Source organism: Scyliorhinus torazame, chromosome 9, assembly GCF_047496885.1.
Source record: "Scyliorhinus torazame isolate Kashiwa2021f chromosome 9, sScyTor2.1, whole genome shotgun sequence".
NCBI lineage: Eukaryota > Metazoa > Chordata > Chondrichthyes > Carcharhiniformes > Scyliorhinidae > Scyliorhinus > Scyliorhinus torazame.
In genome coordinates this window covers 269,944,689-269,969,960 of record NC_092715.1, presented here as the reverse complement: position 1 = coordinate 269,969,960, position 25,272 = coordinate 269,944,689, and the positions used below count along the sequence as shown (strand labels likewise).

General features: G+C 46.6%; 1 protein-coding gene across 3 annotated transcripts in view; it reads right to left on the bottom strand.

The window, feature by feature from the left end:
- ccdc171 (coiled-coil domain containing 171) overlaps window positions 1-25,272 on the bottom strand; it is a 298,637-nt gene that overhangs the window by 155,328 nt on the left and 118,037 nt on the right. For all 3 annotated transcript variants that reach the window (XM_072517495.1, XM_072517496.1, XM_072517494.1), the window contains exons 15-16: window positions 11,950-12,138; window positions 8,667-9,165 (exon numbers count right to left, since the gene is read on the bottom strand). In XM_072517495.1, the coding sequence (XP_072373596.1) occupies window positions 8,667-9,165; window positions 11,950-12,138 (688 nt within the window). The remainder of the gene's footprint in view (window positions 1-8,666; window positions 9,166-11,949; window positions 12,139-25,272) is intronic.

Below are 25,272 nucleotides of genomic sequence, written 5' to 3'. Positions count from 1 at the left end.
ATGTTGATGGGAGCTGGGACAAACTGGTTGAGCTTTGGCACAACCCACTGTCAGTGGTCAAAAGATGGGACATTTGGGCTATACACGGTGTCGTACAAGAGGATCATTGGCATGAGTTCTCTTTGGATCTGCAGGCACCAGTAGTGATATCATGATGCCATCCAGCAGCTTAAAGTTCGCCGAGGTAACTTCCAGACCTTCAATACTGGAAGAGTGGCTGACGTTGTTAGGACTTCAGTCCACAGAAGAACCCAGAATACATAACAAAGCAATCTACACAAATCACTTTATTGGAGAAAATGGATCATTTTTCATGTGGGGGGTTCAAGTGATTCTAACCAGTGACAGCGATGTGATGCTCTGTAGCAGTTTCATGAAGTGATTCTTGAGGAATCCCAGAGATCACCATGTGGAAATAAAAGTCAGGATTATCCCATCCAAGTTTCCAAAGGCATTGTTGACACAGCCAGAGGGTGAATCAGTCACCATTTCACATTTTGGTCATCCAATCACAATTCCTATGGGAACGGCTGCGATGGCGGATTGGTTAAGGTGTTCGACTCAAAATCCAACCGGGTTTACCCGCACAGGTTCGAACCTCACTTGCAGAGGCTCTGATCCAGAATATTTTTAATGGGCGGCATGGCAGCACAGTGGTTAGCACTGTTGCTTCACAGCACCAGGATCCCAGGTTCGATTCCTGGCTTGGGTTACTGTCTGTGTACAGTCTACACATTCTCCCAGTGTCTGCGTCGGTTTCCTCCAGGTGCTACGGTTTGCTTCCACAAGTCCCGAAAAACGTGCTGTTAAGTGAATTGGATAGTCTGAATTCTCCCTCAGTGTACACGAACAAGCGTCGGAATGTGGCGACGAGGGGATTTTCACAGTAACGTAATTGCAGTGTTAATGTAAGCCTACTTGTGACACTAAAGATTATTATTATTAGTTTCATCCTTTAAGAAATGTCAACTTCCCAAAAGAAGTTCCTCCTGCAGAATGTTTGAGGTGAGGGACGCAGCTTGTGATTTCTTCTGTGGGAAGTGCACCCATCTCCAGCTCCTCAGAAACAGTGTGAGGGAACTGGAGCTGATGAACTTCGGATCATTCGGGAGGCAGAGGTGGTCATAGATAGAAGCTTCAGGAATGTGGTAACTCCGAAAAATAAAGTTAGATGGGTGACGTTGAGAGGAGCACGGAGGAAGCAGTTAGTACAGAGATACCCTGTGGTCGTTCCCTTAGTAACAAGTATACCGCTTTGGATACTGTTGGGGGGGGGGGGGGGGGGGGGGACTTACCAGTCCCAAGTCGTGGTCCACACAAGTACCAACGACATAGGTAGGAAAGGGGATAGGGATGTAAGGCAGGAATTCAGGGAGCTAGGGTGGCAACTTAGATCTAGGATAAACAGAGTTATTATCTCTGGATTGTTACCCGTGCCAGCGAGATGAGGAACAGGGAGAGAGAGCAGTTGAACAGGTGGCTACAGGGATTGTGCAGGAGGGAGGGTTTCAGATTCCTGGATAATTGGGGCTCATTCTGGGGTAGGTGGGACCTCGACAAACGGGATAGTCTACACCAATATCCTGGGGGGGGGGGGGGGGGGGAAATTTGCTAATGCTCTTCGGGAGGGTTTAAACTAGTTCAGCAGGGGATTGGGAACCTGAATTGTAGCTCCAGTACACAGGAGGTTGAGAGTAGTGAGGTCATGAGTAAGGTTTCAAAGTTGCAGGAGTGTACCGGCAGGCAGCAAGGTGGTTTAAAGTGTGTCTTCTTCAATGCCAGGAGCATCCGGAATAAGGTGGGTGAACTTGCGGCATGGATTGGTACCTGGGACTTCGATGTTGTGGCTATTTCGGAGACATGGATAGAGCAGGGACAGGAATGGTTGTTGCAGGTGCTGGGGTTTAGACATTTCAGTGAGCTCAGGGAAGGTGGTAAAAGAGGGGGAGGGGTGGCATTGTTAGTCAAGGACAGTATTACGGTGGCAGAAAGGACGTTTGATGAGAACTCGTCTACTGAGGTAGTATCGGCTGAGGTTAGAAACAGGAAAGGAGAGGTCACCCTGTTAGGGGTTTTCTATCGGCCTCCGAAAAGTTCCAGAGATGTAGAGGAAAGGATTGCAAAGATGATTCTGGATAGGAGCGAAAGTAACAGTGTAGTTGTTATGGGGGACTTTAACTTTCCAAATATTGACTGGAAACGCTATAGTTCGAGTACTTTAGATTGGTCTGTTTTTGTCCAATGTGTGCAGGAGGGTTTCCTGACACAGTATGTAATAGGCTAACGAGAGGCAAAGCCATATTGGATTTGGTACTGGGTAATGAACCAGGACAGGTGTTAGATTTGGAGGTAGGTGAGCACTTTGGTGATAGTGACCACAATTCCATTACGTTTACTTTAGTGATGGAAAGGGATAAGTATATACCGCAGGGCAAGTGTTATATCTGGGGGAAAGGCAATTATGAGGAGATGAGGCAAGACTTGGGGTGCATCGGATGGAGAGGAAAATTGCAGGGGATGGATACAATGGAAATGTGGAGCTTGTTCAAGGAACAGCTACTGCGTGTCCTTGATAAGTATGTACCTGTCAGGCAGGGAGGAAGTGGTTGAGCGAGGGAACCGTGGTTTACTAAAGCAGTTGAAACACTTGTCAAGAGGAAGAAGGAGGCTTATGTAAAGATGAGATTCAGTTAGGGCGCTCGAGAGTTACAAGTTAGCTAGGTAGGACCTAAGGAGAGAGCTAAGAGGAGCCAGGAGAACCATGAGAAGTCTTTGGCAGGTAGGATCAAGGATAATCCTAAAGCTTTCTATAGATATGTCAGGAATAAAAGAATGACTAGGGTAAGAGTAAGGCTAGTCAAGGACAGTAGTGGGAAGTTCTGCGTGGAGTCCAAGGAGATAGGAGAGGTGCCAAATGAATATTTTTTGTCAGTATTCACACAGGAAAAAGACAATGTTGTCGAGAAGAATACTGATATACAGGCTACTGGACTAGAAGGGCTTGAGGTCCATAAGGAGGAGGAGTTGGCAATTCTGGAAAGTGTGAAAATAGATAAGTCCCCTGGGCTGGATGGGATTTATCCTAGGATTCTCTGGGAAGCTAGGGAGAAGATTGCCAAGCCTTTGATCTTTAAGTCACCTTTGTCTACAGGAATAGTGCCAGAAGACTGGAGGATAGCAAATGTTGTCCCCTTGTTCAAGAAGGGAAGTAGAGACAACCCAGGTAACTATAGACCAGTGAGCCTTACTTCTGTTGTGGGCAAAGTCTTGGAAAGGTTTATAAGAGATAGGATGTACAATCATCTTGAAAGGAATAATTTGATTAGAGATAGTCAACACAGTTTTGTGAAGGGTAGGTCATGCCTCACAAACCTCATTGAGTTCTTTGAGAAGGTGACCAAAAAGGTGGATGAGGGTAAAGTAGATGATATGGTGTATACGTATTTCAGTAAAGCGTTTGATAAGGTTCCCCACGGTAGGCTATTGCAGAAAATACGGAGGCATGGGATTCAGGGTGATTTAGCAGTTTGGATCAGAAATTGGCTTACTGGAAGAAGACAAAGGGTGGTGGTTGATGGGAAATGTTCAGCCTGGAGTCCAGTTACTAGTGGTGTACCACAAGGATCTGCTGTTTGTCATTTTTATAAATGACCTGGAGGTGGGCGTAGAAGGATGGATGAGTAAATTTGCAGATGACACTAAAGTCGGTGGAGTTGTAGACAGTGCGGAAGGATGTTACAAGTTACAGAGGGACATAGAACAGCTGCAGAGCTGGGCTGAGAGGTGGCAAATGGAGTTTAATGCAGAAAAGTGTGAGGTGATTCATTTTGGAAGGAATAACAGGAAGACAGAGTACTGGGCTAATGGTAAGATTTTGGGTAGTGTGGATGAGCAGAGACATCTCGGTGTGCACATACATAGATCCCTGAAAGTTGCCACCCAGGTTGAGAGGGTTGTTAAGAAGGCATACAGTGTGTTAGCTTTTATTAGTAGAGGGATTGAGTTTCGGAGCCATGAGGTCATGTTGCAGCTGTACAAAACTCTGGTGCGGCCGCATTTGGAGTATTGCGTGCAATTCTGGTCGCCGCATTATAGGAAGGATGTGGAAGCATTGGAAAGGGTGCAGAGGAGATTTACCAGAATGTTGCCTGGTATGGAGGGAAGATCTTATGAGGGAAGGCTGAGGGACTTGAGGCTGTTTTCATTAGAGAGAAGGTTAAGAGGTGACTTAATTGAGGCATACAAGATGATCGGAGGATTGGATAGGGTGGACAGTGAGAGCCTTTTTCCTCGGATGGTGATGTCCAGCACGAGGAGACATAGCTTTAAATTGAGGGGAGATAGATATAAGACAGATGTCAGAGGTAGGTTCTTTACTCAGAGTAGTAAGGGCGTGGAATGCCCTGCCTGCAACAGTAGTGGACTCACCAACACTAAGGGCATTCAAATGGTCATTGGATAGACATATGGACGATAAGGGAATAGTGTAGATGGGCTTTAGAATGGTTTCACAGGTCGGCGCAACATCGAGGGCCGAAGGGCCTGTACTGCGCTGTAATGTTCTCTGTTCTAGAAGGGGAGAATGTCATTAGAAAGTTCATCTATGCTGCACATGTGTAGTGAGGGTCGAGGGCTGACATTTTATAAACACAAATGCAAATCAAAATAATAATTCAAACCAGCTTGTTTTATAAAAATATTGCACTGTACAATGTAAAACATATGCACAACATAGCAACCATCAGTGATGGTTATATATTGCGCTGACAGCCAGGGGGGAGGGATCATAGGATCACATTTTCTTTTTATGCAAGTTAACATATCAGTACCAGTTCCCGTCAGTCGCTTACACTGGACAGTGGAACAAGAGAACAATGGGCAATGGTTTGCAGATTCATAGTCACTCACACGAAACGTGACGTTCATTAAATGGGTCACACCGTTCTGTACTAATCTAATAGTCAATAAATAACTAGGAAAATACAGGTAGAGATATTTAGTAGCAATTAATTTATTCTGTAAAATATATTGTTCAATGCTTCTCGTGTCAGTACTTTCAAAAATAGACTGATGTATGTTGTAGAGTATTGGCATTTCTCCCCTTTTCTCTCCCTTACTGCCAGTAAAAGTCATGTTTAGACAACAGACCTAAGATTTGGCCGCTTGTCGAAAGCTGTGCCGATCCTACATTCCAATCTGTTAAACTTTGGATGAATGCTCACTTTCTGCTCTGTGGCCAAAAGCTGATTTGATCAGTAACTACACTGCTGCCTTCCAGAATTTGCTTCCTAATCCACAATTCCAAAACAGATTACCTGACCAATATCACATTGCGGATTGTGGAATCTTGCTGTGCACAACTTAACTCCTGCGTTTCCTACATTAGCAGGCTTGAAGGGCTAAATGGCCTCTTCCAGTTTCTATTTTTTACATTTCTATTACAACAGTGATTATATTTCAAAATGATATTATTGGTTGTAAAGCACCCTGCGATTGTGGATAATTATTCAGAAGTGAAAGCCTTTACTACCTTGTCAATTATTTTTGCCTTTCACTGCCTTGGAGTCAAGTACTCCACTGATTGATGCATTGTGCAGATACAGCAAGCATCACAGAAGCACAGTGGTTAGCACTGTTGCCTCAGCGCCCCGGGTCCCAGGTTCGATTCCCGGCTTGGGTCACTGTCTGTGCGGAGTCTGCACGTTCTCCGTGTCTGCGTGGGTTTCCTCCGGGTGCTCAGGTTTCCTCCCACAAGTCCCGAAAGACGTGCTGTTCAGTGAATTGGACATTCTGAATTCTCCCTCCGTGTACCCGAACAGGCTCTGGAATGTGGCGACTAGGGGATTTTCACAGTAGCTTCATTGCAGTGTTAATGTAAGCCTACTTGTGAAAATAATAAGATTATTATTACACTTAGAGCAGAGCCCATCACTGTTGAAACATTGATAGTGGAGCACTTTTCCGCTAGATGTCGGCGCAAGAGGGTCATGGATGAAATCGATTCATTATTTGAAATCATCTCGAGTCCTCAAGGGAGTATGAAAGTGATCAATTACCAAATTTTCCATGGTGAACAACTGCACATTTGCTCCACGCAAATGAACAGGCATTTCTCCCTGCAAGTTCCTTGTGGCACTACTATTGATCGAGAGAAAATAATGAGACATAAATTCCTATCAGTAAGAAGCGAGCAGAGAGCTGTGGATTCATCAGCCAATGGCCTTTAGAAATTGAGACAGTCACAAAACAAGATGGAAGCTGGCCCAAGATGCAAAGAAAGTTTTAAAGACTGGTTCACATCTGATGAAGGGCGAGAGTATCTGTATTGCATTACATTCAACAATTTATAGTGCGACATGGATAAACCTCAATGGGGAAGAACTAAGCGAAAACTTGACAGTTGTGAGAGTTAGAGATGAACCAATATCAAAAAGAATGAAGAGAAACCAGCTGTTCTAAGTCTCTACCAAAACTGCAAACTATTCCTTACAGTAATTAAAGTCCTTTGAGAAATGTTTTGAATGCCAGGGCAGACTGCCAGTGCTACAATTGTCCTCCGGCAATGGAGGAGAGAAGTTGTCCATGTTTCCAATTTCCAATTCCTACCTGACGACCCTTCTTGGATTGGATTTGTTTATTGTCACGTGTACCGAGGTACAGTGAAAAGTATTTTTCTGCGAGCAACTCAACAGATCATTAAGTACATGAGAAGAAAAGGGAATAAAAGAAAATACATAATAGGGCAACACAAGGTATACAATGTAACTACATAAGCACTGGCATCGGATGAAGCATACAGGGTGTAGTGTTAATGAAATCAGTCCATAAGAGGGTCATTTAGGAGTCTGGTGACATTGGGGAAGAAGCTGTTTTTGAGTCTGTTCGTGCGTGTTCTCAGACTTCTGTACCTCCTGCCCGATGGAAGAAGTTGGAAGAGTGAGTAAGCCGGGTGGGAGGGATCTTTGATTATACTGCCCGCTTTCCCCAGGCAGCGGGAGGTGTAGATGGAGTCAATGGATGGGAGGCAGGTTCGTGTGATGGACTGGGCGGTGTTCACGACTCTCTGAAGTTTCTTGCGGTCCTGGGCCGAGCAGTTGCCATACCAGGCTGTGATGCAGCCTGATAGGATGCTTTCTATGGTGCATCTGTAAAAGTTGGTAAGAGTCAATGTGGACATGCCGAATTTCCTTAGTTTCCTGAGGAAGTATAGGCCCTGTTGTGCTTTCTTGGTGGTAGCGTTGACATGGGTGGACCAGGTCAGATTTTTGGAGATGTGCACCCCTAGGAATTTGAAGCTGCTAACCATCTCCACCTCTGCCCCGTTGATGCTGACAGGGGTGTGTACAGTACTTTGCTTCCTGAAGTCAATTACCAGCTCTTTAGTTTTGCTGGCATTGAGGGAGATTGTTGTCGCTACACCACTCCACTAGGTTCTCTATCTCCCTCCTGTATTCGGACTCATTGTTATTCGAGATGTCCTGGAGAGATGTGCATCAGACCTGGACTGAACCATGCTTGGCTGCAATAAATTCTGCAATCAAATAGATTGCCATGGGCTGATGCATTGAAAAAAAGATTACAACAGCAGTTTTAAAGTTCCTGGCACCCATGTGACGGCACTACGGCACAACTAGCCTGATGAATGGGGATGGCGGCTGTCGTGTTGGGTTCTCTGCTACACAGACGAACCAACATGGTTGCAGATGGTACAACTCTGTTTTATTACTAACAATAACAACATCTGTAAACTTGTAACTGTGGTTCGTTCATTACCCTTTAACCTGTGGACCCAGCCCTTACACTATCTTGGAGAGGCACTCAGCACATGGTGAATGTCTGAGTGGCTTGCTGTGAGCTCTGTGCCCTGAGCTGTCTCCTGCTGGAATGAGCAGGAACTGTGGTGTTCCCCGTTTTATAGTGCGTGTGCCCTTGCTTGTGATTGGCTGTGATGTTGCGTGTGTGTTGATTGGTCCGTTGATCTGTCCATCAGTGTGTATGTGTGTTTGCACCATGATGTTTATCTGAATATCATGACATCGGCGGTGGGAGGAACTGGAAATTTACATTTTAAGATAATACATAGAATCTTTCGAGAGCAATCCAAGTGTTGCAGATCTCAATGTGCACCAACATATATTAAAGAATAAATAAATTCCAATGATGCCTGAACACATTTGTACAGTCAGACTCGAGATGAGGTGGCACCAATTGATAACAATGAACACTGATGGTGCACGAAGGGATTCATTGCCAAATGTTGGGTTGTCAAAAATAATACTGAACCAGATCAACAGGAATACCAGCGATATATAAAAGTAAATTATTCCCAATGCTGGAATCTGAAACCAAAAGGAATACCAGCAATGCCAGAGTGGCTGTTCTACTGACTGAATAGCAGATTAACTAAGGATTGGACTTCCCAATAGGAGTGGAATGGCCACACAGGGTTTTCAGTATCCCAGTTGGGCCTGATGTAACACTACTGACTTTCTTGATTCGTGAAGGGTGACGTCCAAATATCGATGGTCACTTATTTCTGATCAGTGTCTGATTTGGGGACACAACACAAGACAAGGATCAAATGGAGATTTGAAAATGGTAGATGGGCAGCTAAAACATATTGTGATAGATTTCAAACCAGAAATAATAGCGAAGACAGTACTTACTTGAGTGAGTGATGTAGGATTTCACGTTGCCAGTGCAAACTGCAAGTCTTGGTTTGTCCTTAAAGCCTTCAGTCCACGTAAATAGTGGTTTATATCCTCGGCCGAAGGCTCGAAGTCGGTTGGCCGCCAAGATTACAATAACACCTTTCCGGAAAACTTGAGTCATTCCCTTTTGAGACTTCTTTTTTTTCTTCAATTTACTCGGGTCACTTTCCAAAGAAAGTACCTGGACAACAGTCCGGATTTCATTTTTGAAATATTCACAGGTATTTATTTGCTCTTGAAGGAAGTCCTTCTGCACAGACAGTTCACAGGATCTACTGTATAATGGGTACAATGCACCTGCCATCAGAGCACAAGCTGCCAGCAAAGCAACATGTTCCTTCTGGTTCTGAGACAAGAGTTTCTTGGTAAGAGACAGTTCAAGGGTCACTTTATCCTTGACTTTTGCCAGACTAGATAATTTTTCTTTGGCTTCTTCTGCTCCAAGATGACATGCCTGTGAAAAATTGTGGAATTAAGCCGGTTGTAATTCTTAATTCTGTATTAAATAATTCATTCATTATTTTATTTAGGAATTAATGGGAGTAACAAATCAACATCTAGCAAGACTTTTAATTACGATGGAAGCCTCCAAGAAATATCTGCAATGTTTCTTATATCTTTAAAAGACACTAAAGTGAGCTTGAGTCAGCTGTATTCTTCAGAGTTCCTTCGCCTTTATGGGGACCAGGAGAACTCATGATTATCATCTGTGAATAGGAATGCGAGTTGTTCAAGCTTAAGAGCTTGAAGATTCATATCAGAGCCAAACGGATCAGACACAAAAACAGAGGAAGTTGGAAACATGCAGCAGGTCTGCCAGCATTACTTCAACAACCCCGCCCCCCCCCCCCCCCCCCCACCCCTCCAAAAAAAAAAAAAAAATCTTATAATGACAGTGAAGGGGACAATGAAAGTGATCAATATGGAGCCTGGCTTTAAGAAAATTACCTGTAAACTGAAACACACCAGCTTCCTCAGTCTCCCTCGCTCTGCATCGCATTATAGCCTGGTAATACACCATACTCCATCACATATAATCCAAATGAACCTCTGTCAATACGAGGTACTACTGGATTGTTGTGGAGGTGAATAGCAGTAAAGCTTTTTGTTTCTGCCCTTGGCTACACTGTGCCTAAATTGGGATTTCCTGTAATTAGCCTTTACATGGAAAAAAAACTATATGACAGGCTGAAACAGAACTCTGATTAACCCGCAAGCTTAGCTGAGAATAGCAGAAAACTTGCCCCAAATTCTATCTTATGGTACTTGTGGTGGATGAAAGCAAGAATCCAAGAATGTATTGTATAATTCTAACAAGTCCAGAATGGAATTCCTGTCTGTCAGGGTTCTTTGGAATGTTTGAACCGATATTATTGTCAAAGGAAAATGTGCTAGGTCACTGTGCAGAGGACTGTTGAGCAACAGTACGATTTTTCTCATTCTCAGTTTCCAATCCAGGTTCCTGTATTTATGGGCAAACTACTAGTTTCAGGTAAGTTGTAGAGCACTGTTTGACAGTGCAACATAGCACTAAGATCCACTGGAACCAGTATACCTATTGATACAGGTACTTTTGCTGTCAGCCGTTGCGTACTAGGGGTCATTGCTGCAGTCATAGCCGCAAGAGGATTCCATTATTGGAGAACATTACATCTAAATAATCTGGCAAAATCAGATATTGGATTTCTTGATTGGTGACTTACATTTGGTTTGGCATGAACTGTGTGGGTGAAAGCATTTCTCAATTGACGCAAATACATTGTTATTCCACAAAGTCACTGTGGATTAGGAGTGGAATACGAATCAGTGCCAAGATCCTCGCACAATCCTGTGAAGTGCTAATTACTTATGCTAAGGGGTGGTTTAATCGTCTGTATGTCAGTTGAGATTTTCAATGCATATGAGTTTTTAAAAATTGTTTTTTAAATTATGGCAGTCACTGCCTGCCATATGTTGCTCAAAGGAGGCAGTGGTGGTCATTCTTGATGGTGTTCAAATAGACCACCGTCAGAGGGCAGATAAGAGTATTGGTGTGGGACTGGATTCACATCAAGGCCAGGCAATAGGTTCCCTTTTCTGAAAGACATTAGTTAACCAATGGGGTTTTTAAATCGCTATCTGACTGCTTCAAACTCATACCCATAACTGCTTTTTATTTTCAGATTATTACTTTTTTTTTTAAAAAGCTGAATTTATTGCATTCAAGGTGTTCACTCTGTGCTTTGTGGTACAGATCTCTGGTTCATTAGTCTAGTAACGCTGAAGAAAAGACGCTTGTTGCCAAAGCATTTGTGCTGATGAGTGCAAGAAAAAAAGCTTCAACAATATGTGTCCTTCTGTACACATTCTGTACTACAAAATGACATTTGTTCAGAAACATAACCTACCGTTGCTTATAATGCTGAATTAGTTTGCAAATGGAGCTGGAAGAATTTGTATGAGCCCTTATGATTCCCAATAATCACTGCCCCCTAACCTAGTTTTAAGTCAATGTAGAAAGTTAATCAGTCGACTTTCTGCTGGTTCTTTCTTCACAGTAGTTCCTACCTGCACAAAATTCATTTTGTGTCAAGAGTTGAGCATGATTATCGCAACAACAAGAAACACTGGGAGGAGGGAAAGGAAGGAACTTCTATATTTTACATATTGTAACAATATGACACAATAGGACAAAGGAAAAATACCGCAGCTGGTGGAAATTAGAAAAACAAGAAAAATAATGGAAATACACAGCCGGTCTGGCAGCATCTGTGGAGAGAGAAACAGAGTTAACAGTTCAGGTCGATGACCTTGCATCAGTTAATGAAATATTACCGGTTTTTGTTCTCTGTAGATTCTGCCAGACCTGCTGACACAGGACAAATTGGACATGTACCAAGTTGTCCATCAATTCTGGCTCTATATGTAAACATGCGGGTGTGTTTGCTGGACACAAATTGAGGACATCCTAAGCAGCTGTGACTCATCGCCACAGTCACAGTCAATTCAGTTACATTGGTTTTACCTTTTTTTTTTAAATTAGAATACCCAATTTATTTTTTTCCAATTAAGGGGCAATTTAGTGCGGCCAATCCACCTAACCTGCACATCTTTGGGTTGTGGGGAAGAAACCCACACAAACACGGGGAGAATGTGCAAACTCCACACGGACAGTGACCCAGAGCCGGGATCGAACCTGGGACCTCGGCGCCGTGAGGCAGCAGTGCTAACCACTGTGCCGCCCCTACATTGGTATTACCTGTGCTCTTGAATGAACCTCCCCAAGGAGTTCAGAGTAATGCTCCTCCAAGTCTACTTTCTGTTTTTTCCAGCTACTCTCCCTCTCCTTCATCTGTTCAGTTAGTTTATTGAAGGAAACTTCTTGACTTTGCTGCAGATGGTGTATAGTTTCATCCTTATTTCGGCAAATGCGCTCCAAGTATGATTCCTGTAAGTTCCAGAATTAGGACTGGGTTAGAAACACTGATAGAAATATGTACTTCTCAGGTCCTAAATATGATTCTAATCCATTAACCTTTATTTGAAAGAAATGTGCATTTCACATTTGACTGACTATAATATCATGTATAACTATTAAATTCCCCAAACTGCCATATCTGAACATGTGCGAACTATGAGGATTTTTCTCGGCATAAACAATTTAGATTTCTTATGGCAAAAACTAAAAATATGCTTTAGTTAATTTTGTGTCACAATTGACATCTTAAAAATGAATGGGCGATGAACATAAAAATAGCCATTCCTTGTCGTATTGCAATATTCTACGGCATAGTATTTTCAAATCCCATGTTTACAACTTCTGCAATTTACTATATCGCAGTGTACAAGTCAACCCAGTGTAGAAGATGGGATAACTTGGTGGCCCCCAAAAAAATCATGTTTTTGCATATACTCAGCATACAGATTGATACCATATGTCCATTAGTTGTCAGCCCTCATTCCTCACCCCACAAACGCACATTTTATTTATTACCTGATAACTGGGCACAAGCGATCAAGCAGGCAATATGGGCTGTGTTGTGAAGATGTACAGTTCAGCACCCCCCCCCCTCCCTCCCCCCCATATCGCAGTTCAGCTCCCTCCACCCCTGGAAGTTTCTGGGTCACTTGCCCTTGCCCACAATATGGGGGTGATGTGACCCCCACTCCCGCCAGAGCCCGCATAACGAAACAGACCCCCACCAGAAACACCTTAATTAGAGAGAGTCGCACCAGGGACCCCCATTATAGAGGCTCCTGCCTGGATGCCCCCAAAAGAGAGACCTCTGCCTAGAACCCCCCCCCCCCCCCCCCCGAAGAGAGACCCCTGCCTAGAAGCCACCAGAAGAGAGACCACTGTCTGGAAGTTAGAGAGTAGTCTAGACAGAGGCAGTGAAAAAAAACACTGCTTTAAAACTCAACTGTGCAATACACCTTTGGGCTCAGGAACAAGAAGCAAATCCTGGAAAGAGGAAACCAGTCAGCTGGGTTTAAACCCCCTTAGGTCTTTGATCTGCAAGCCATCACTTTGACATTTCTTTCCCTAAGCCTTGTTTGACAGATTCCAAAAACATCCAGCCGTCCGAACTGTTTCATCCATCTCCCTTCACGCTTGAGTGGCTTTAAAGTACCCAAACTTGAAGCTAACGTCAATGTTTACAAACATCAAGCTACGATTGACAGCTCCTGGACCACATAAATGAGAGTTAAGAGCTTTCAGTTCTGAGGGTCTCTGGTGTGAGTCTAATTAGGGGGTTTCTGGTGCGGGTCTCTTTAATTAGGGGGTCTCTGATGGAGGGGGGGTGGGAAGGGAATGAGGAGGGGGGCAGGTTTTACATTGTGAACTTTGGGGGCAACTCCTTTTAAGAGGTACCCATGTGGGGTCCACCGTGTCAGGGCCACGTTTGTCAAGACCTGCACCTTACAGTCGGTTGTTGGAATATAGTCAGGGCCCATACATAGCCTTTTCCGTATCCAATGCCTTGATCAGTTTCTTGATATCATGTGGAGTGAATCAAATTGGCTATTTAATCGTCAGTTTCAAGGAAAAAAGGTTTTCATCTGTCTTAAGACACAAGATCACTGATCATCTGTTCTTGCAGGTACATTGCAGCCAGAAACTCCCCCCTGCACTTCTGCAGGGGGGTGGGAACCTATGCAGGATGGTAACAATGGCAGGAGGATGGGATCCTATGTGGAATGGGAGCAAGGCATTCCCATCACTGAAACCCCCACTGTCAACCTCCTGAGTGCTACCATTGACATAGAACATAACAGCGCAGTACAGGCCCTTCGGCCCTCGATGTTGCGCCGACCTGTGAAACCACTCTAAAGCCCATCTACACTATTCGCTTATCATCCATATGTCTATCCAATGACCATTTGAATGCCCTTAGTGTTGGCGAGTCCACTACTGGTGCAGGCAGGGCATTCCACGCCCTTACTACTCTCGGAGTAAAGAACCTACCTCTGACATCTGTCTTATATCTATCTCCCCTCAATTTAAAGATATGTCCCCTCATGCTAGACATCACCATCCGAGGAAAAAGGCTCTCACTGTCCACCCTATCCAATGCTCTGATCATCTTGTATGCCTCAATTAAGTCACCTCTTAACCTTCTTCTCTCTAACGAAAACAGTCTCAAGTCCCTCAGCCTTGCCTCATAAGATCTTCCCTCCATACCAGGCAACATTCTGGTAAATCTCCTCTGCACCCTTTCCAATGCTTCCACATCCTTCCTAGAATGCGGCGACCAGAATTGCACGCAATACTCCAAATGCGGCCGCACCAGAGTGTTGTACAGCTGCAACATGACCTCATGGCTCCTAAACTCAATCCCTCTACTAATAAAAGCTAACACACCGTAAGCCTTCTTAACAACCCTCTCAACCTGGGTGGCCACTTTCAGGGATCTATGTACATGGACACCGAGATCTCTCTGCTCATCCACACTGCCAAGAATCTTACCATTAGCCCAGTACTCTGTCTTCCTGTTATTCCTTCCAAAATGAATCACCTCACACTTTTCTGCAATAAACTCCATTTGCCACCCCTCAGCCCAGCTCTGCAGCTTATCTATGTCCCTCTGTAACTTGTAACATCCTTCCGCACTGTCCACAACTCCACCGACTTTAGTGTCATCTGCAAATTTACTCACCCATCCTTCTACGCCCTCCTCCGGGTCATTTATAAAAATGACAAACAGCAGTGGCCCCAAAACAGATCCTTGTGGTACACCACTAGTAACTGGACTCCAGTCTAAACATTTCCCATCAACCACCACCCTTTGTCATCTTCCAGCGAGCCAATTTCTGATCCAAACTGCTAAATCACCCTGAATCCCATGCCTCCGTATTTTCTGCAGTAGCCTACGATGGGGAACCTTATCGAACGCTTTACTGAAATCTATATACACCACATCAACTGCTTTACCCTCATCCACCTGTTTGGTCACCTTCTCAAAGAACTCAATAAGGTTTGTGAGGCACGACCTACCCTTCACAAAACCGTGTTGACCATCTCTAATCAAATTATTCCTTGATTAGAGATAGTCAACACGGTTTTGACCAGAAATGGAACTAACCATATAAATACTGACACGTGCACGTCAGAAGCAGCAAGTAACTCACCTCCTGACTCCCAAGAGTCTGTGCACCATCTACAAGACACAAGTCAGGAGTGTGATAGAACACTCTCCACTTGCCTGGATGAATGGGGCTCCAACAACACTCAAGACGTCTGACACCATCCAGGACAAAGCAGCCCATTTGATTGGCACCCTATCCACCGCTGATGCATAGTGGCAGCAGCGTATACCATCTACAATTTCAGGGCAGAAACTCAGCAACACTGATGCATAGTGGCAGGAGTGTATACCATCTACAATTTCAGTGCAGCAACTCAGCAAGGCTCCTTTGGACAGTACCTTGCAAATCCACCTCTACCTCTGGAAAGATATGGGCAGCAGGCATGTGAGGAACCCTGCCAACTGCAAGTTGCCCTCCAAACTACTCACCACCCTGACTTGGGACTATATCACCATTCCGACACTGTCACCGAGTCAAAATCTTGGAACTCCCTTCCTAATAGCATTGCGGATATACTTACACCACATGCACCAGTTGAAGAGACAGCTCACCACCACCTTCTCAAGGGCAATTAGGGATGGGCAATAAATTCCAGCCTAGCCACTGATGCCCACATATCATTAATGACTTTAAAAATATTAAATATTGGCTCCATAATAAAGGAAAATTGGCGTCATTATCACATCTGTTGCCAAACACAAATTGGTTAATGATGACTTGCATTACAGCACTCTTACTTCATTGGCTGTCAACTGCTTTGAGCTATTCCGTCGCCATGATAGGTACTATACAAATGCAAGCCATTCCTTTTGTCCCCACCATTGGTCCTACTGATTACACAAGCACCTGGAAGTGGTTAAATGCCAGCCTTACCACTCAGTATTAAAATCTACATGCCAGTTATATATCACAGGGAAGATAAGATTGCATCAACAGGTGCATGGAGCTTTGTGAAGGCAGCTGATGCCATTAATCATCTCAATAAATTTTGGACCATGATTTGGCTAATTTTAGAAACAAGTTTGAACATACAAAATAAAATGTTTTCAAATCAGGGCCGGAGTATCGTTATATGTTAGCCTCAACTAAGTTATGCTAATATTAGTAACAGAAACATGCAATAAGACATTAAGAAATAGGAACAGGAGTAGGTCATTCAGCCCTTCGAGTCTGCTCCACCATTCAAACATTGGCTGACCCAGCACTCGCCAAGTCCAATTTCCTGCCATAACCCTCAATTCCCCTCCTGACTAAACACCTATCCAGCTCTGTGGGAAAACACAATGACTTTTCCAGTTTGCTCATCCACCACAAACACATTGAATTTCAATGTAGGACAAAAAAACTTTTTTGTGCTGTTTCAACAATATAGCTTAACCTCCGCCTCAGTGAAGCACCTCAAACTGTGCCAGGGTGAGCAGCAATTCATCTAGCTCCTCGGAACTCTGTGGTGAACTCTTATTCACTATGAACTAGAATAAGACCGGCCAATCCCAAACCTTTATAATCCAAGGAACGTAGACATGTCCAGTGATCCTGTTCCACACAGGCAGCATTTCAGCATAGTATTACTCTCCAGATGAAAGTCATCAGCTTGATTACTTTATGCTATGATATTTGCCATGTTTGCAACTAAATTAACTTCTTTATTCACCCCAGATCTAGATTTGGAAAACCTTTCCAGCCCTGGAGTTGAAGTTCCCAAGTCCATGGGTACCTTCTGCCTGATCCGCCATTGAGGGCTTGTTTTGAATTGTGTTTCGTCTGGAACCTCCCCGCTGACCTTACCATCATGGAGGAGCCTGCCAGGAGCTTAAAACGCCCAACAGCATTGCTCTCGGGATCAACATAACATCAAAGCGTCTCCACCATGGCAAGGTAACAATCCAAGGAAAGGACATTGCAATACACTGAGCTAATTAGATGTTTAATAACATGACAGTAAAAACTATACATCAGAAGTATTTCTGTCTGTCTTGGCCATAAATTTAGAATATTGAGTTATGTGAAAGAGGTTATATAAAAACATATATTTCTCTTCTTTGAATTAATAAATTTGAACCGCAATCAATAAATTCAGCCAGTTAGATGAAGGAAATTTACATAAAGTTTAAATAAATTAAATGGAAAAATTTAATTAGCCAATTTGAACAGCACGAGTATAATTAACTTGAAGTAGAAAATGTTCACCCACAACCAACACCACAACATAAAGTATAACATATAAAAGGGGTGGCACAGTGGTGTAGGGGTTAGCACTGCTTCCTCAGCGCCAGGGACCCAGGTTCCATTCCGACCTCGGGTGACTGTGCGGAGTTTGCACGTTCTCCCAGAGTCTGCGAGGGTTTCCTCCGGGTCCTCCGGTTTTCTCCCACAAGTCCAAAGATGTGCCGATTAGGTAGATTGGCCATGATAAATTGCCCCTTCGGGTGGGGTTGCAGGAATAGGGCGGGGGAGTGGGCCAGGTCCCTGGGTAGGATGGCCTTTCGAAGGGTCGGTGAGACTGGATTGGCCGAATGGCCTCCTTCTGCACTGGAGAGATTCTATGATTCTATGAAAGCGAGATCATACTCCATATACAAATGAATGAATGAACTAAAAGGATTAATACAGTTAAAAATAAAATCTAAAGAAAACATTTTGTGGATATATTTAAATACAAAGTGCTACCAAGGGATGGTTCACAGAGTTGATTGCATAGAATCCCTACAGTGGAGGCCATTCAGCCCATCAATTCTGCACAACCCTCCGAAAGAGCAATACACCTAGGCCCACTCCCCTCCCTATCCCCGTGACCCCACGCATTGATCATGGCCAATCCACCTAACCTGCACATCTTTGGACTGAGGGAGGAAACCGGAGCACCCGGAGGAATCCCACGCAGACACGGGGAGAAAGCGCAAATTCCTCACAGTCACCGAAGGTGGGAATCAAACCCAGGCGTTGAAAGGCAGCAGTGCTAACCATTGTGCCACCCCGTATTCACAATTAATTTTGCGGGAGTAGGAACATATTGAAGGGAGCAGATACTTCAGACAAACTGGTCACTTATAGAGGGATCACAGGAACCAGAAAAAGGTATTTGAAGAAGTGTTTCGCAAAATTGATGATGCCTTTGCCCCATCTCGGAGTAATCATTACAAACGGTAGATTCTAAAGATTGATAAGAACATGTTTACCAGTCTTTAAAAAGGAATATCACAATAACAGGCTGGTTAAGCTCTTGTGGATAAGAGAAAAAATAATAATTTGGAGAACAAGAACTCAATCCATTACAGTAAGAATCAGCTGGTACATCTCAGAACGTTGGAGGCAGAGAATTTGTCAATCCAGAAGGTGGAGGAGACGGTCTCTGACCACGAGGATCGGATTGTCTCCTTGGAGGCAGAGGTAATGATGACGTCAGAGGGGCAAAAAAATGATGAAGGCCAAGATTGGCGACCTGGAGAACCGCTCCAGACAACAAAACGCTAGGATTGTTGGGCTGCCCGAGGGCGTAGAGGGAGCAAAGGCAGCAGAATACATGGCAAAGATGCTCGAGCATCTGGTGGGGGAGGGGGTCTTTGCATGAAGTGGACCGGGCTCATTGGTCTATCAGGAAGAAGCCAATAGCTGAGGAGCCGCCACGGGCGATCAAAGTTCGGCATCACAGGTACTCGGTCAAAGAAAAGATCCTGCGGTGGGCAAAGGAGACACGAGTGCGCCGTTGGGCAGGCCACACCGTTAGAATTTACCAGGATTTGGGAGCGGAACTGGCTTGTTTTGTGGGTTGGAATAGCGAGCCTAGAGCGGTTGAGTTTTCTTTGTTGGGGATGGGGGCCGAGGGGGAGCAGGGGATTGGGAGGGGGGCGGGGGGGTGGGTTGCTGACGGTGAAGATTTCTTTGCTGAGTGATTGGGTGGAGGGAGGTGGTGATAGCCAGCTTGGATGGGCCTGGAATCTGGACAAGGCAGGGCCTGTGGGACTCCCTTAAGACCAGGATATGGCTAATCAGGATGGGGGGCTGGGTGGGCGTGAGGCCCCTGAGCAGATTGGTCACATGGAATGTGAGGGGATTGAACAGGTCGATGAAAAGTTCTCGGAGGACTTTGAAGGCGGATGTGGTTTTCTTACAGGAAACTCACTTGAGGATTAGGGATCAAACGAGGTTGAGGAAAGGTCGGGTGGGACAAGTGTTCCATTCTGGATTTGATGCGAAGACGAGGGAGCCACAGTACTTATTAATAAGAGGGTGGCCTTTTCATGGATAATATAGTGGGAGTTCTGGAGGGTGGATACATGATGGTGAATGGGAGGCTGGAGAGAGCCCTTGTGGTTTTAGTGAATGTTTACGCACTCAATTGGGAGGACACAGAGTTTATTAAGAGGGTGCTGCGGTGATCCCAAATTTGGATTAGGCATTGTTCTCTGGGGTGGTAGGGTCAGAATATTCGGCAATTGCTGTATCTGACCACGCTTTCATTTTGGGTATTTGTGTTTGGAAAGGGGTTGCATCCAGCGACCTCAGTGGAGGTTGGATGTGGCATTGTTAGTGGATATGGAGGCTAGCTAGAGGATAGCTGCAGCTATAGGAATGTGGAGCTTAATAAGAGCGTGGAAATCTCACCTTCCACGATCTGGGAGGTTTTAAAGGCAGTGATTGGAGGGGCGCACAGAGAGAAGGTGGGAAGAATGGAGAGACAGAGGTTGGTGGTTTAGCACAGTGGGCTAAATAGCTGGCTTGCAATGCAGAACCAGGCAGCAGCGCGGGTTCAATTCCCATACCGGCCTCCCCGAATCAGCACTGGAATGTGGCAACCAGGGGCTTGTCACAGTAACTTCATTGAAGCCTACTTGTAACAATAAGCGATTATTATTATTATTTTGGTGGAGGTTATTCTGTCGGTGGACCGGCAGTACTCGGCCATCCCGAAGGATTTGTTGTTGGAGAGTAAGAAGCTCCAGGTGTTTAATGATTCGTTATCCCAGGAGAGTTGCCAACCACATTGTCACAGGTTTCTATCTCTCTAATCCTGAAAAAGGATAAAGATCCGGAGGAGTGTGAGTCTTACCGGGCCATGTCCCTATTGAATGCCAAGGTGCAGGCAATACGCTTGGAGGAATTGCTGCTTGGGATAGCCACTGAGGATCAGATGGGGTTTGTGAAGGGCCGACAATATAAGGAGACTATCGAATGAGGCAATGTCGCCCCCATCAGGTTTGGAGCCGGAGATAATAATCTCCATGGATGTGAAGAAAGCATTCGAATGGGTAGAATGGGAGTATCTCTGGATACTGAGACGGTTCGGGTTTGGACCCAGGTTTATTTCTTGGATCAGACTGTTGGCCCCCACTGCAAGTGTTCATACCAACGCATTTTCAGGGCACTTTTGATTACATAGGGGACAAGGCAGGGATGTCCACTTTCCCCGTTACTTTTTGTGCTGGCAATTGAACCACTGGCTCTTGTGCTGAAGTCATCGAAGGAGTGGAGGGGTTTACAGAGGGGAGGTATAGAGCACCGAGTGTCCCTGTACGTAACGATTTGCTGTTGTCTGTAACAGACCCCCTCTCCAGTCCAGGAAGGATTGTGGAGGTGTTAAGTAAGTTTGGCTCCTTTTCGGGGTATAGACTTAGTGTGGAAAAGTGAGGTGTTTGTGATGAGCCCTCGGGGTCAGGGAGGAGGTCTGGAGAAGCTGCCGTTTCGGCTGGCTAGCTCGAGTGTCAGGTGTTTGGGATGCAATTGGATCACGACTGGGATTTGTTGCATTAGTTGGATTTGGCCAGCTTGTTAGAAGGGGCAACGGGCAATGTAAAGAGGTGGATGAGCTGCTATCGATGGCAGGGCGGGTTCAAATGGTGAAAATGACAGTCCTCCCAAAGTTCTTATCTATTTTCCAGAGTCTCCCGATCTTATTACCCAAATCCTTCTTTGGGAAAATTAATAAGCTGATTTTGGCCTTTGGGCAGGCAAAGCACCTCGGGTTAGGAGAGCATTTTCGCACAGGGATAGGCGGTCAGGGAGTTGGAGTTACCAAATTTGATTAACAACTACTGGGCAGAAAATATCAAGAATGTTTGGAAATGGGTCGTGGAGGGAGGGTTGGTTTGGGGGTAGACGGAGGCAGCTTCCCGTGGAGGGAGGGTTGGTTTCGGGGTAGACGGAGGCAGTTTCCCGTGGAGGGAGGGTCGGTTTGGGGGTAGACGGAGGCAGCTTCCAGTGGAGGGAGGGTCAGTTTGGGGTTAGATGGAGGCAGCTTCCCGCGGAGGGAGGGTCGGTTTGGGGGTTGACAAAGGCAGTTTCCCGCGGAGGGAGGGTCGGTTTGGGGGTAGATGGAGGCAGCTTCCCGCGGAGGGAGGGTCGGTTTGGGGGTTGACAAAGGCAGCTTCCCGTGGAGGGAGGGTCGGTTTGGGGGTAGACGGAGGCAGCTTCCCACGGAGGGAGGGTCGGTTTCGAGGTAGACGGAGGGAGCTTGCGCGGAGGGAGGGTCGGTTTGGGGGTAGACAGAGGCAGCTTCCCGCGGAGGGAGGGTCGGTTTGGGGGTAGACAGAGGCAGCTTCCCGTGGAGGGAGGGTCGGTTTCGGGGTAGACAGAGGCAGCTTCCCGCGGAGGGAGGGTCGGTTTCGGGGTAGACGGAGGCAGCTTCCCGCGGAGGGAGGGTCGGTTTGGGGGTAGACGGAGGCAGCTTCCCGTGGAGGGAGGGTCGGTTTCGGGGTAGACAGAGGCAGCTTCCCGCGGAGGGAGGGTCGGTTTCGGGATAGACGGAGGCAGCTTCCCGCGGAGGGAGGGTCGGTTTCGGGGTAGACGGAGGCAGCTTGCGCGGAGGGAGGGTCGGTTTGGGGGTAGACGGAGGCAGCTTCCCGCGGAGGGAGGGTCGGTTTCGGGGTAGACGGAGGCAGCTTCCCGCGGAGGGAGGGTCGGTTTGGGGGTAGACAGAGGCAGCTTCCCGTGGAGGGAGGGTCGGATTCGGGGTAGGCGGAGGCAGCTTCCCGCGGAGGGAGGGTCGGTTTCGGGGGTAGACAGAGGCAGCTTCCCGTGGAGGGAGGGTCGGTTTCGGGGTAGACAGAGGCAGCTTCCCGCGGAGGGAGGGTCGGTTTCGGGATAGACGGAGGCAGCTTCCCGCGGAGGGAGGGTCGGTTTCGAGGTAGACGGAGGCAGCTTCCCGTGGAGGGAGGGTCGGTTTCGGGGTAGACAGAGGCAGCTTCCCGCGGAGGGAGGGTCGGTTTCGGGATAGACGGAGGCAGCTTCCCGCGGAGGGAGGGTCGGTTTCGAGGTAGACAGAGGCAGCTTCCCGCGGAGGGAGGGTCGGTTTGGGGGTAGACGGAGGCAGCTTCCCGCGGAGGGAGGGTCGGTTTGGGGGTAGACGGAGGCAGCTTCCCGCGGAGGGAGGGTCGGTTTCGGGATAGACGGAGGCAGCTTGCGCGGAGGGAGGGTCGGTTTGGGGGTAGACGGAGGCAGCTTCCCGCGGAGGGAGGGTCGGTTTGGGGGTAGACGGAGGCAGCTTCCCGCGGAGGGAGGGTCGGTTTGGGGGTAGACAGAGGCAGCTTCCCGTGGAGGGAGGGTCGGATTCGGGGTAGGCGGAGGCAGCTTCCCGCGGAGGGAGGGTCGGTTTGGGGGTAGACGGAGGCAGCTTCCCGCGGAGGGAGGGTCGGTTTGGGGGTAGACGGAGGCAGCTTCCCGCGGAGGGACGGTCGGTTTCGGGGTAGACAAAGGCAGCTTCCCGCGGAGGGAGGGTCGGTTTGGGGGTAGACGGAGGCAGCTTCCCACGGAGGGAGGGTCGGTTTCGGGGTAGACGGAGGCAGCTTCCCGCGGAGGGAGGGTCGGTTTCGGGGTAGACGGAGGCAGCTACCCGTGGCGGGAGGGTCGGTTTGGGGGTAGACGGAGGCAGCTTCCCGCGGAGGGAGGGTCGGTTTTGGGGTAGACGGAGGCAGCTTCCCGTACAGGATCACGTTTGAGGGAATTGGTGTCGGCCCCTCTTCCATTCTCACTGGCCGGGTAATCCACCGGCCCGGTGGTGGTAGCCTGGCCGTTAATCCACCGGCCCGGTGGTGGTAGCCTGGCCGTTAATCCACCGGCCCGGTGGTGGTAGCCTGGCCGTTAATCCACCGGCCCGGTGGTGGTAGCCTGGCCGTTAATCCACCGGCCCGGTGGTGGTAGCCTGGCCGTTAATCCACCGGCCCGGTGGTGGTAGCCTGGCCGTTAATCCACCGGCCCGGTGGTGGTAGCCTGGCCGGGTAATCCACCGGCCCGGTGGTGGTAGCCTGGCCGTTAATCCACCGGCCCGGTGGTGGTAGCCTGGCCGTTAATCCACCGGCCCGGTGGTGGTAGCCTTGTTAAGATTCTGGAATTAGTTTAGGGAACATTTTAAGCCAGAAGCGATGTCGTTATGCGCACAGATATGTGGGAACCACAGATTTATCCTGCCGGGGTTTGACTGGACCTACAGGGGCTGTGTACGGGAGGGGGTGGAAAAGTTGAGGAATCAGTTTGTGGAGGGTAGATTTGGGAGGGTTGGAGGAACAGGTGGAAAAGTCTCAGCTACCGGGGGAAATGGGTTCAGATATCTACAGGTTAGGAACTCTGTGCGGAGGGAGCTGGCTACATTTCCTCAGTTGCTACTCCCTCATTGATGGACACGGTAGTGTCTGAGGATGAGATAAGGAGGGGATACCGATGAGATACCTATGGGCCGTTGATGGAGAGGAAAGGGCCTCGCTGGAGAAGATAAAGAGGAAGTGGGCAGAAGAGTTGGGTGGTGCATTTGAAGGGGGGTGTGGTGTGAGGCTTTATACCGTGTGCGACGATGAGCTTAATTCAGTTTAAAGTGGTGCACAGTGGGCACATCACTAAGACACGTATGATTGGGTTCCTTCCGGAGGTGGAGGACAGATGCGAGTCGTGTCCAAGGGGTCTGGTGAACCACACTCATGTTCTGGACCTGTCCAAATTTGGGAAGTTCTGGGAGTTGTTTTTCGAGATAATGTGTCAGAGATTTTGGGGGCGAGGGTGGCGCCGGGCCCGTGGGTGGCGATATTTGGGGTATTGGGTGAGCCGGAAGTGCAGGAGAGAAGAGAGACTGGAAATGGGACGGGATAGAAAGAGGTGCTGGCCTTTGCCTCCCTGATGGGCCAAAGAGACTCTTTCTACACCATAAAGATTGTGTGATTCATTGCTATTGTCGTCCCCAAAATGCGATTTGGCCGCTTTTTTAAATGATTGTAGCTACAAGCAGTCAGCAAAATCAGAATTCAGTTTTGTCAATTTAGGAGTAAGAAATTTGAGCCCATCAAGTGAAAGTTGACAAAGAAATTCACAGGACAACATATGATGTGCAGTGTTTTATTGTTTTATAGATCAATAACTACATTTTTAGTCTATAGATTAGTAAAATGAAAATTTCAGTTATGAAAAAGGTTTTAGATAATCTTAGATCATCAGTTGAGAGCTCACCTCGACGAAACATGTTTTGTTTTTATAACAGTAGTTACACTAAGTGGAACTGTCACTTGATAGCGTCCACATTCAGATAACTGTGCTCAACAATCAGTTTCTTGTGAACAAAAGCATACATTCCAAGAGAAAAATAAAACATTATTTTAACACGATTCTAACACCGGTCCATGGAACACTATTGCTCACATCCCTTGAATGGTTATCAATGGCCTTAGGAATTGAAAAATAATACAGAAGGCATGCAGCAAGCAGAATAGCGCCATTCTCGCTACCACAGAAGTATTATATAGTATAACGCATTAGCAATCAGAACTGAAATGAGCTCAGTAGCAGCAAGAATGAGTTTTTTGTATTTTACAATGTCTGGAAGTTTTGGTTTTGGAAACAGCGCAACAAGTCTCTGAAAGATGACAAAATTTACAAATATTTATTTCAGGCATCAAAATCAAGTACAGAATGGATTAGGCGCTATGTAAATTCCTTTCTGCAACGCACCTCAGAGCAACGCCGGAGGTACTCTAGTTGAATTCATATGGCATCCAATTTCCTACAATACCCTTAA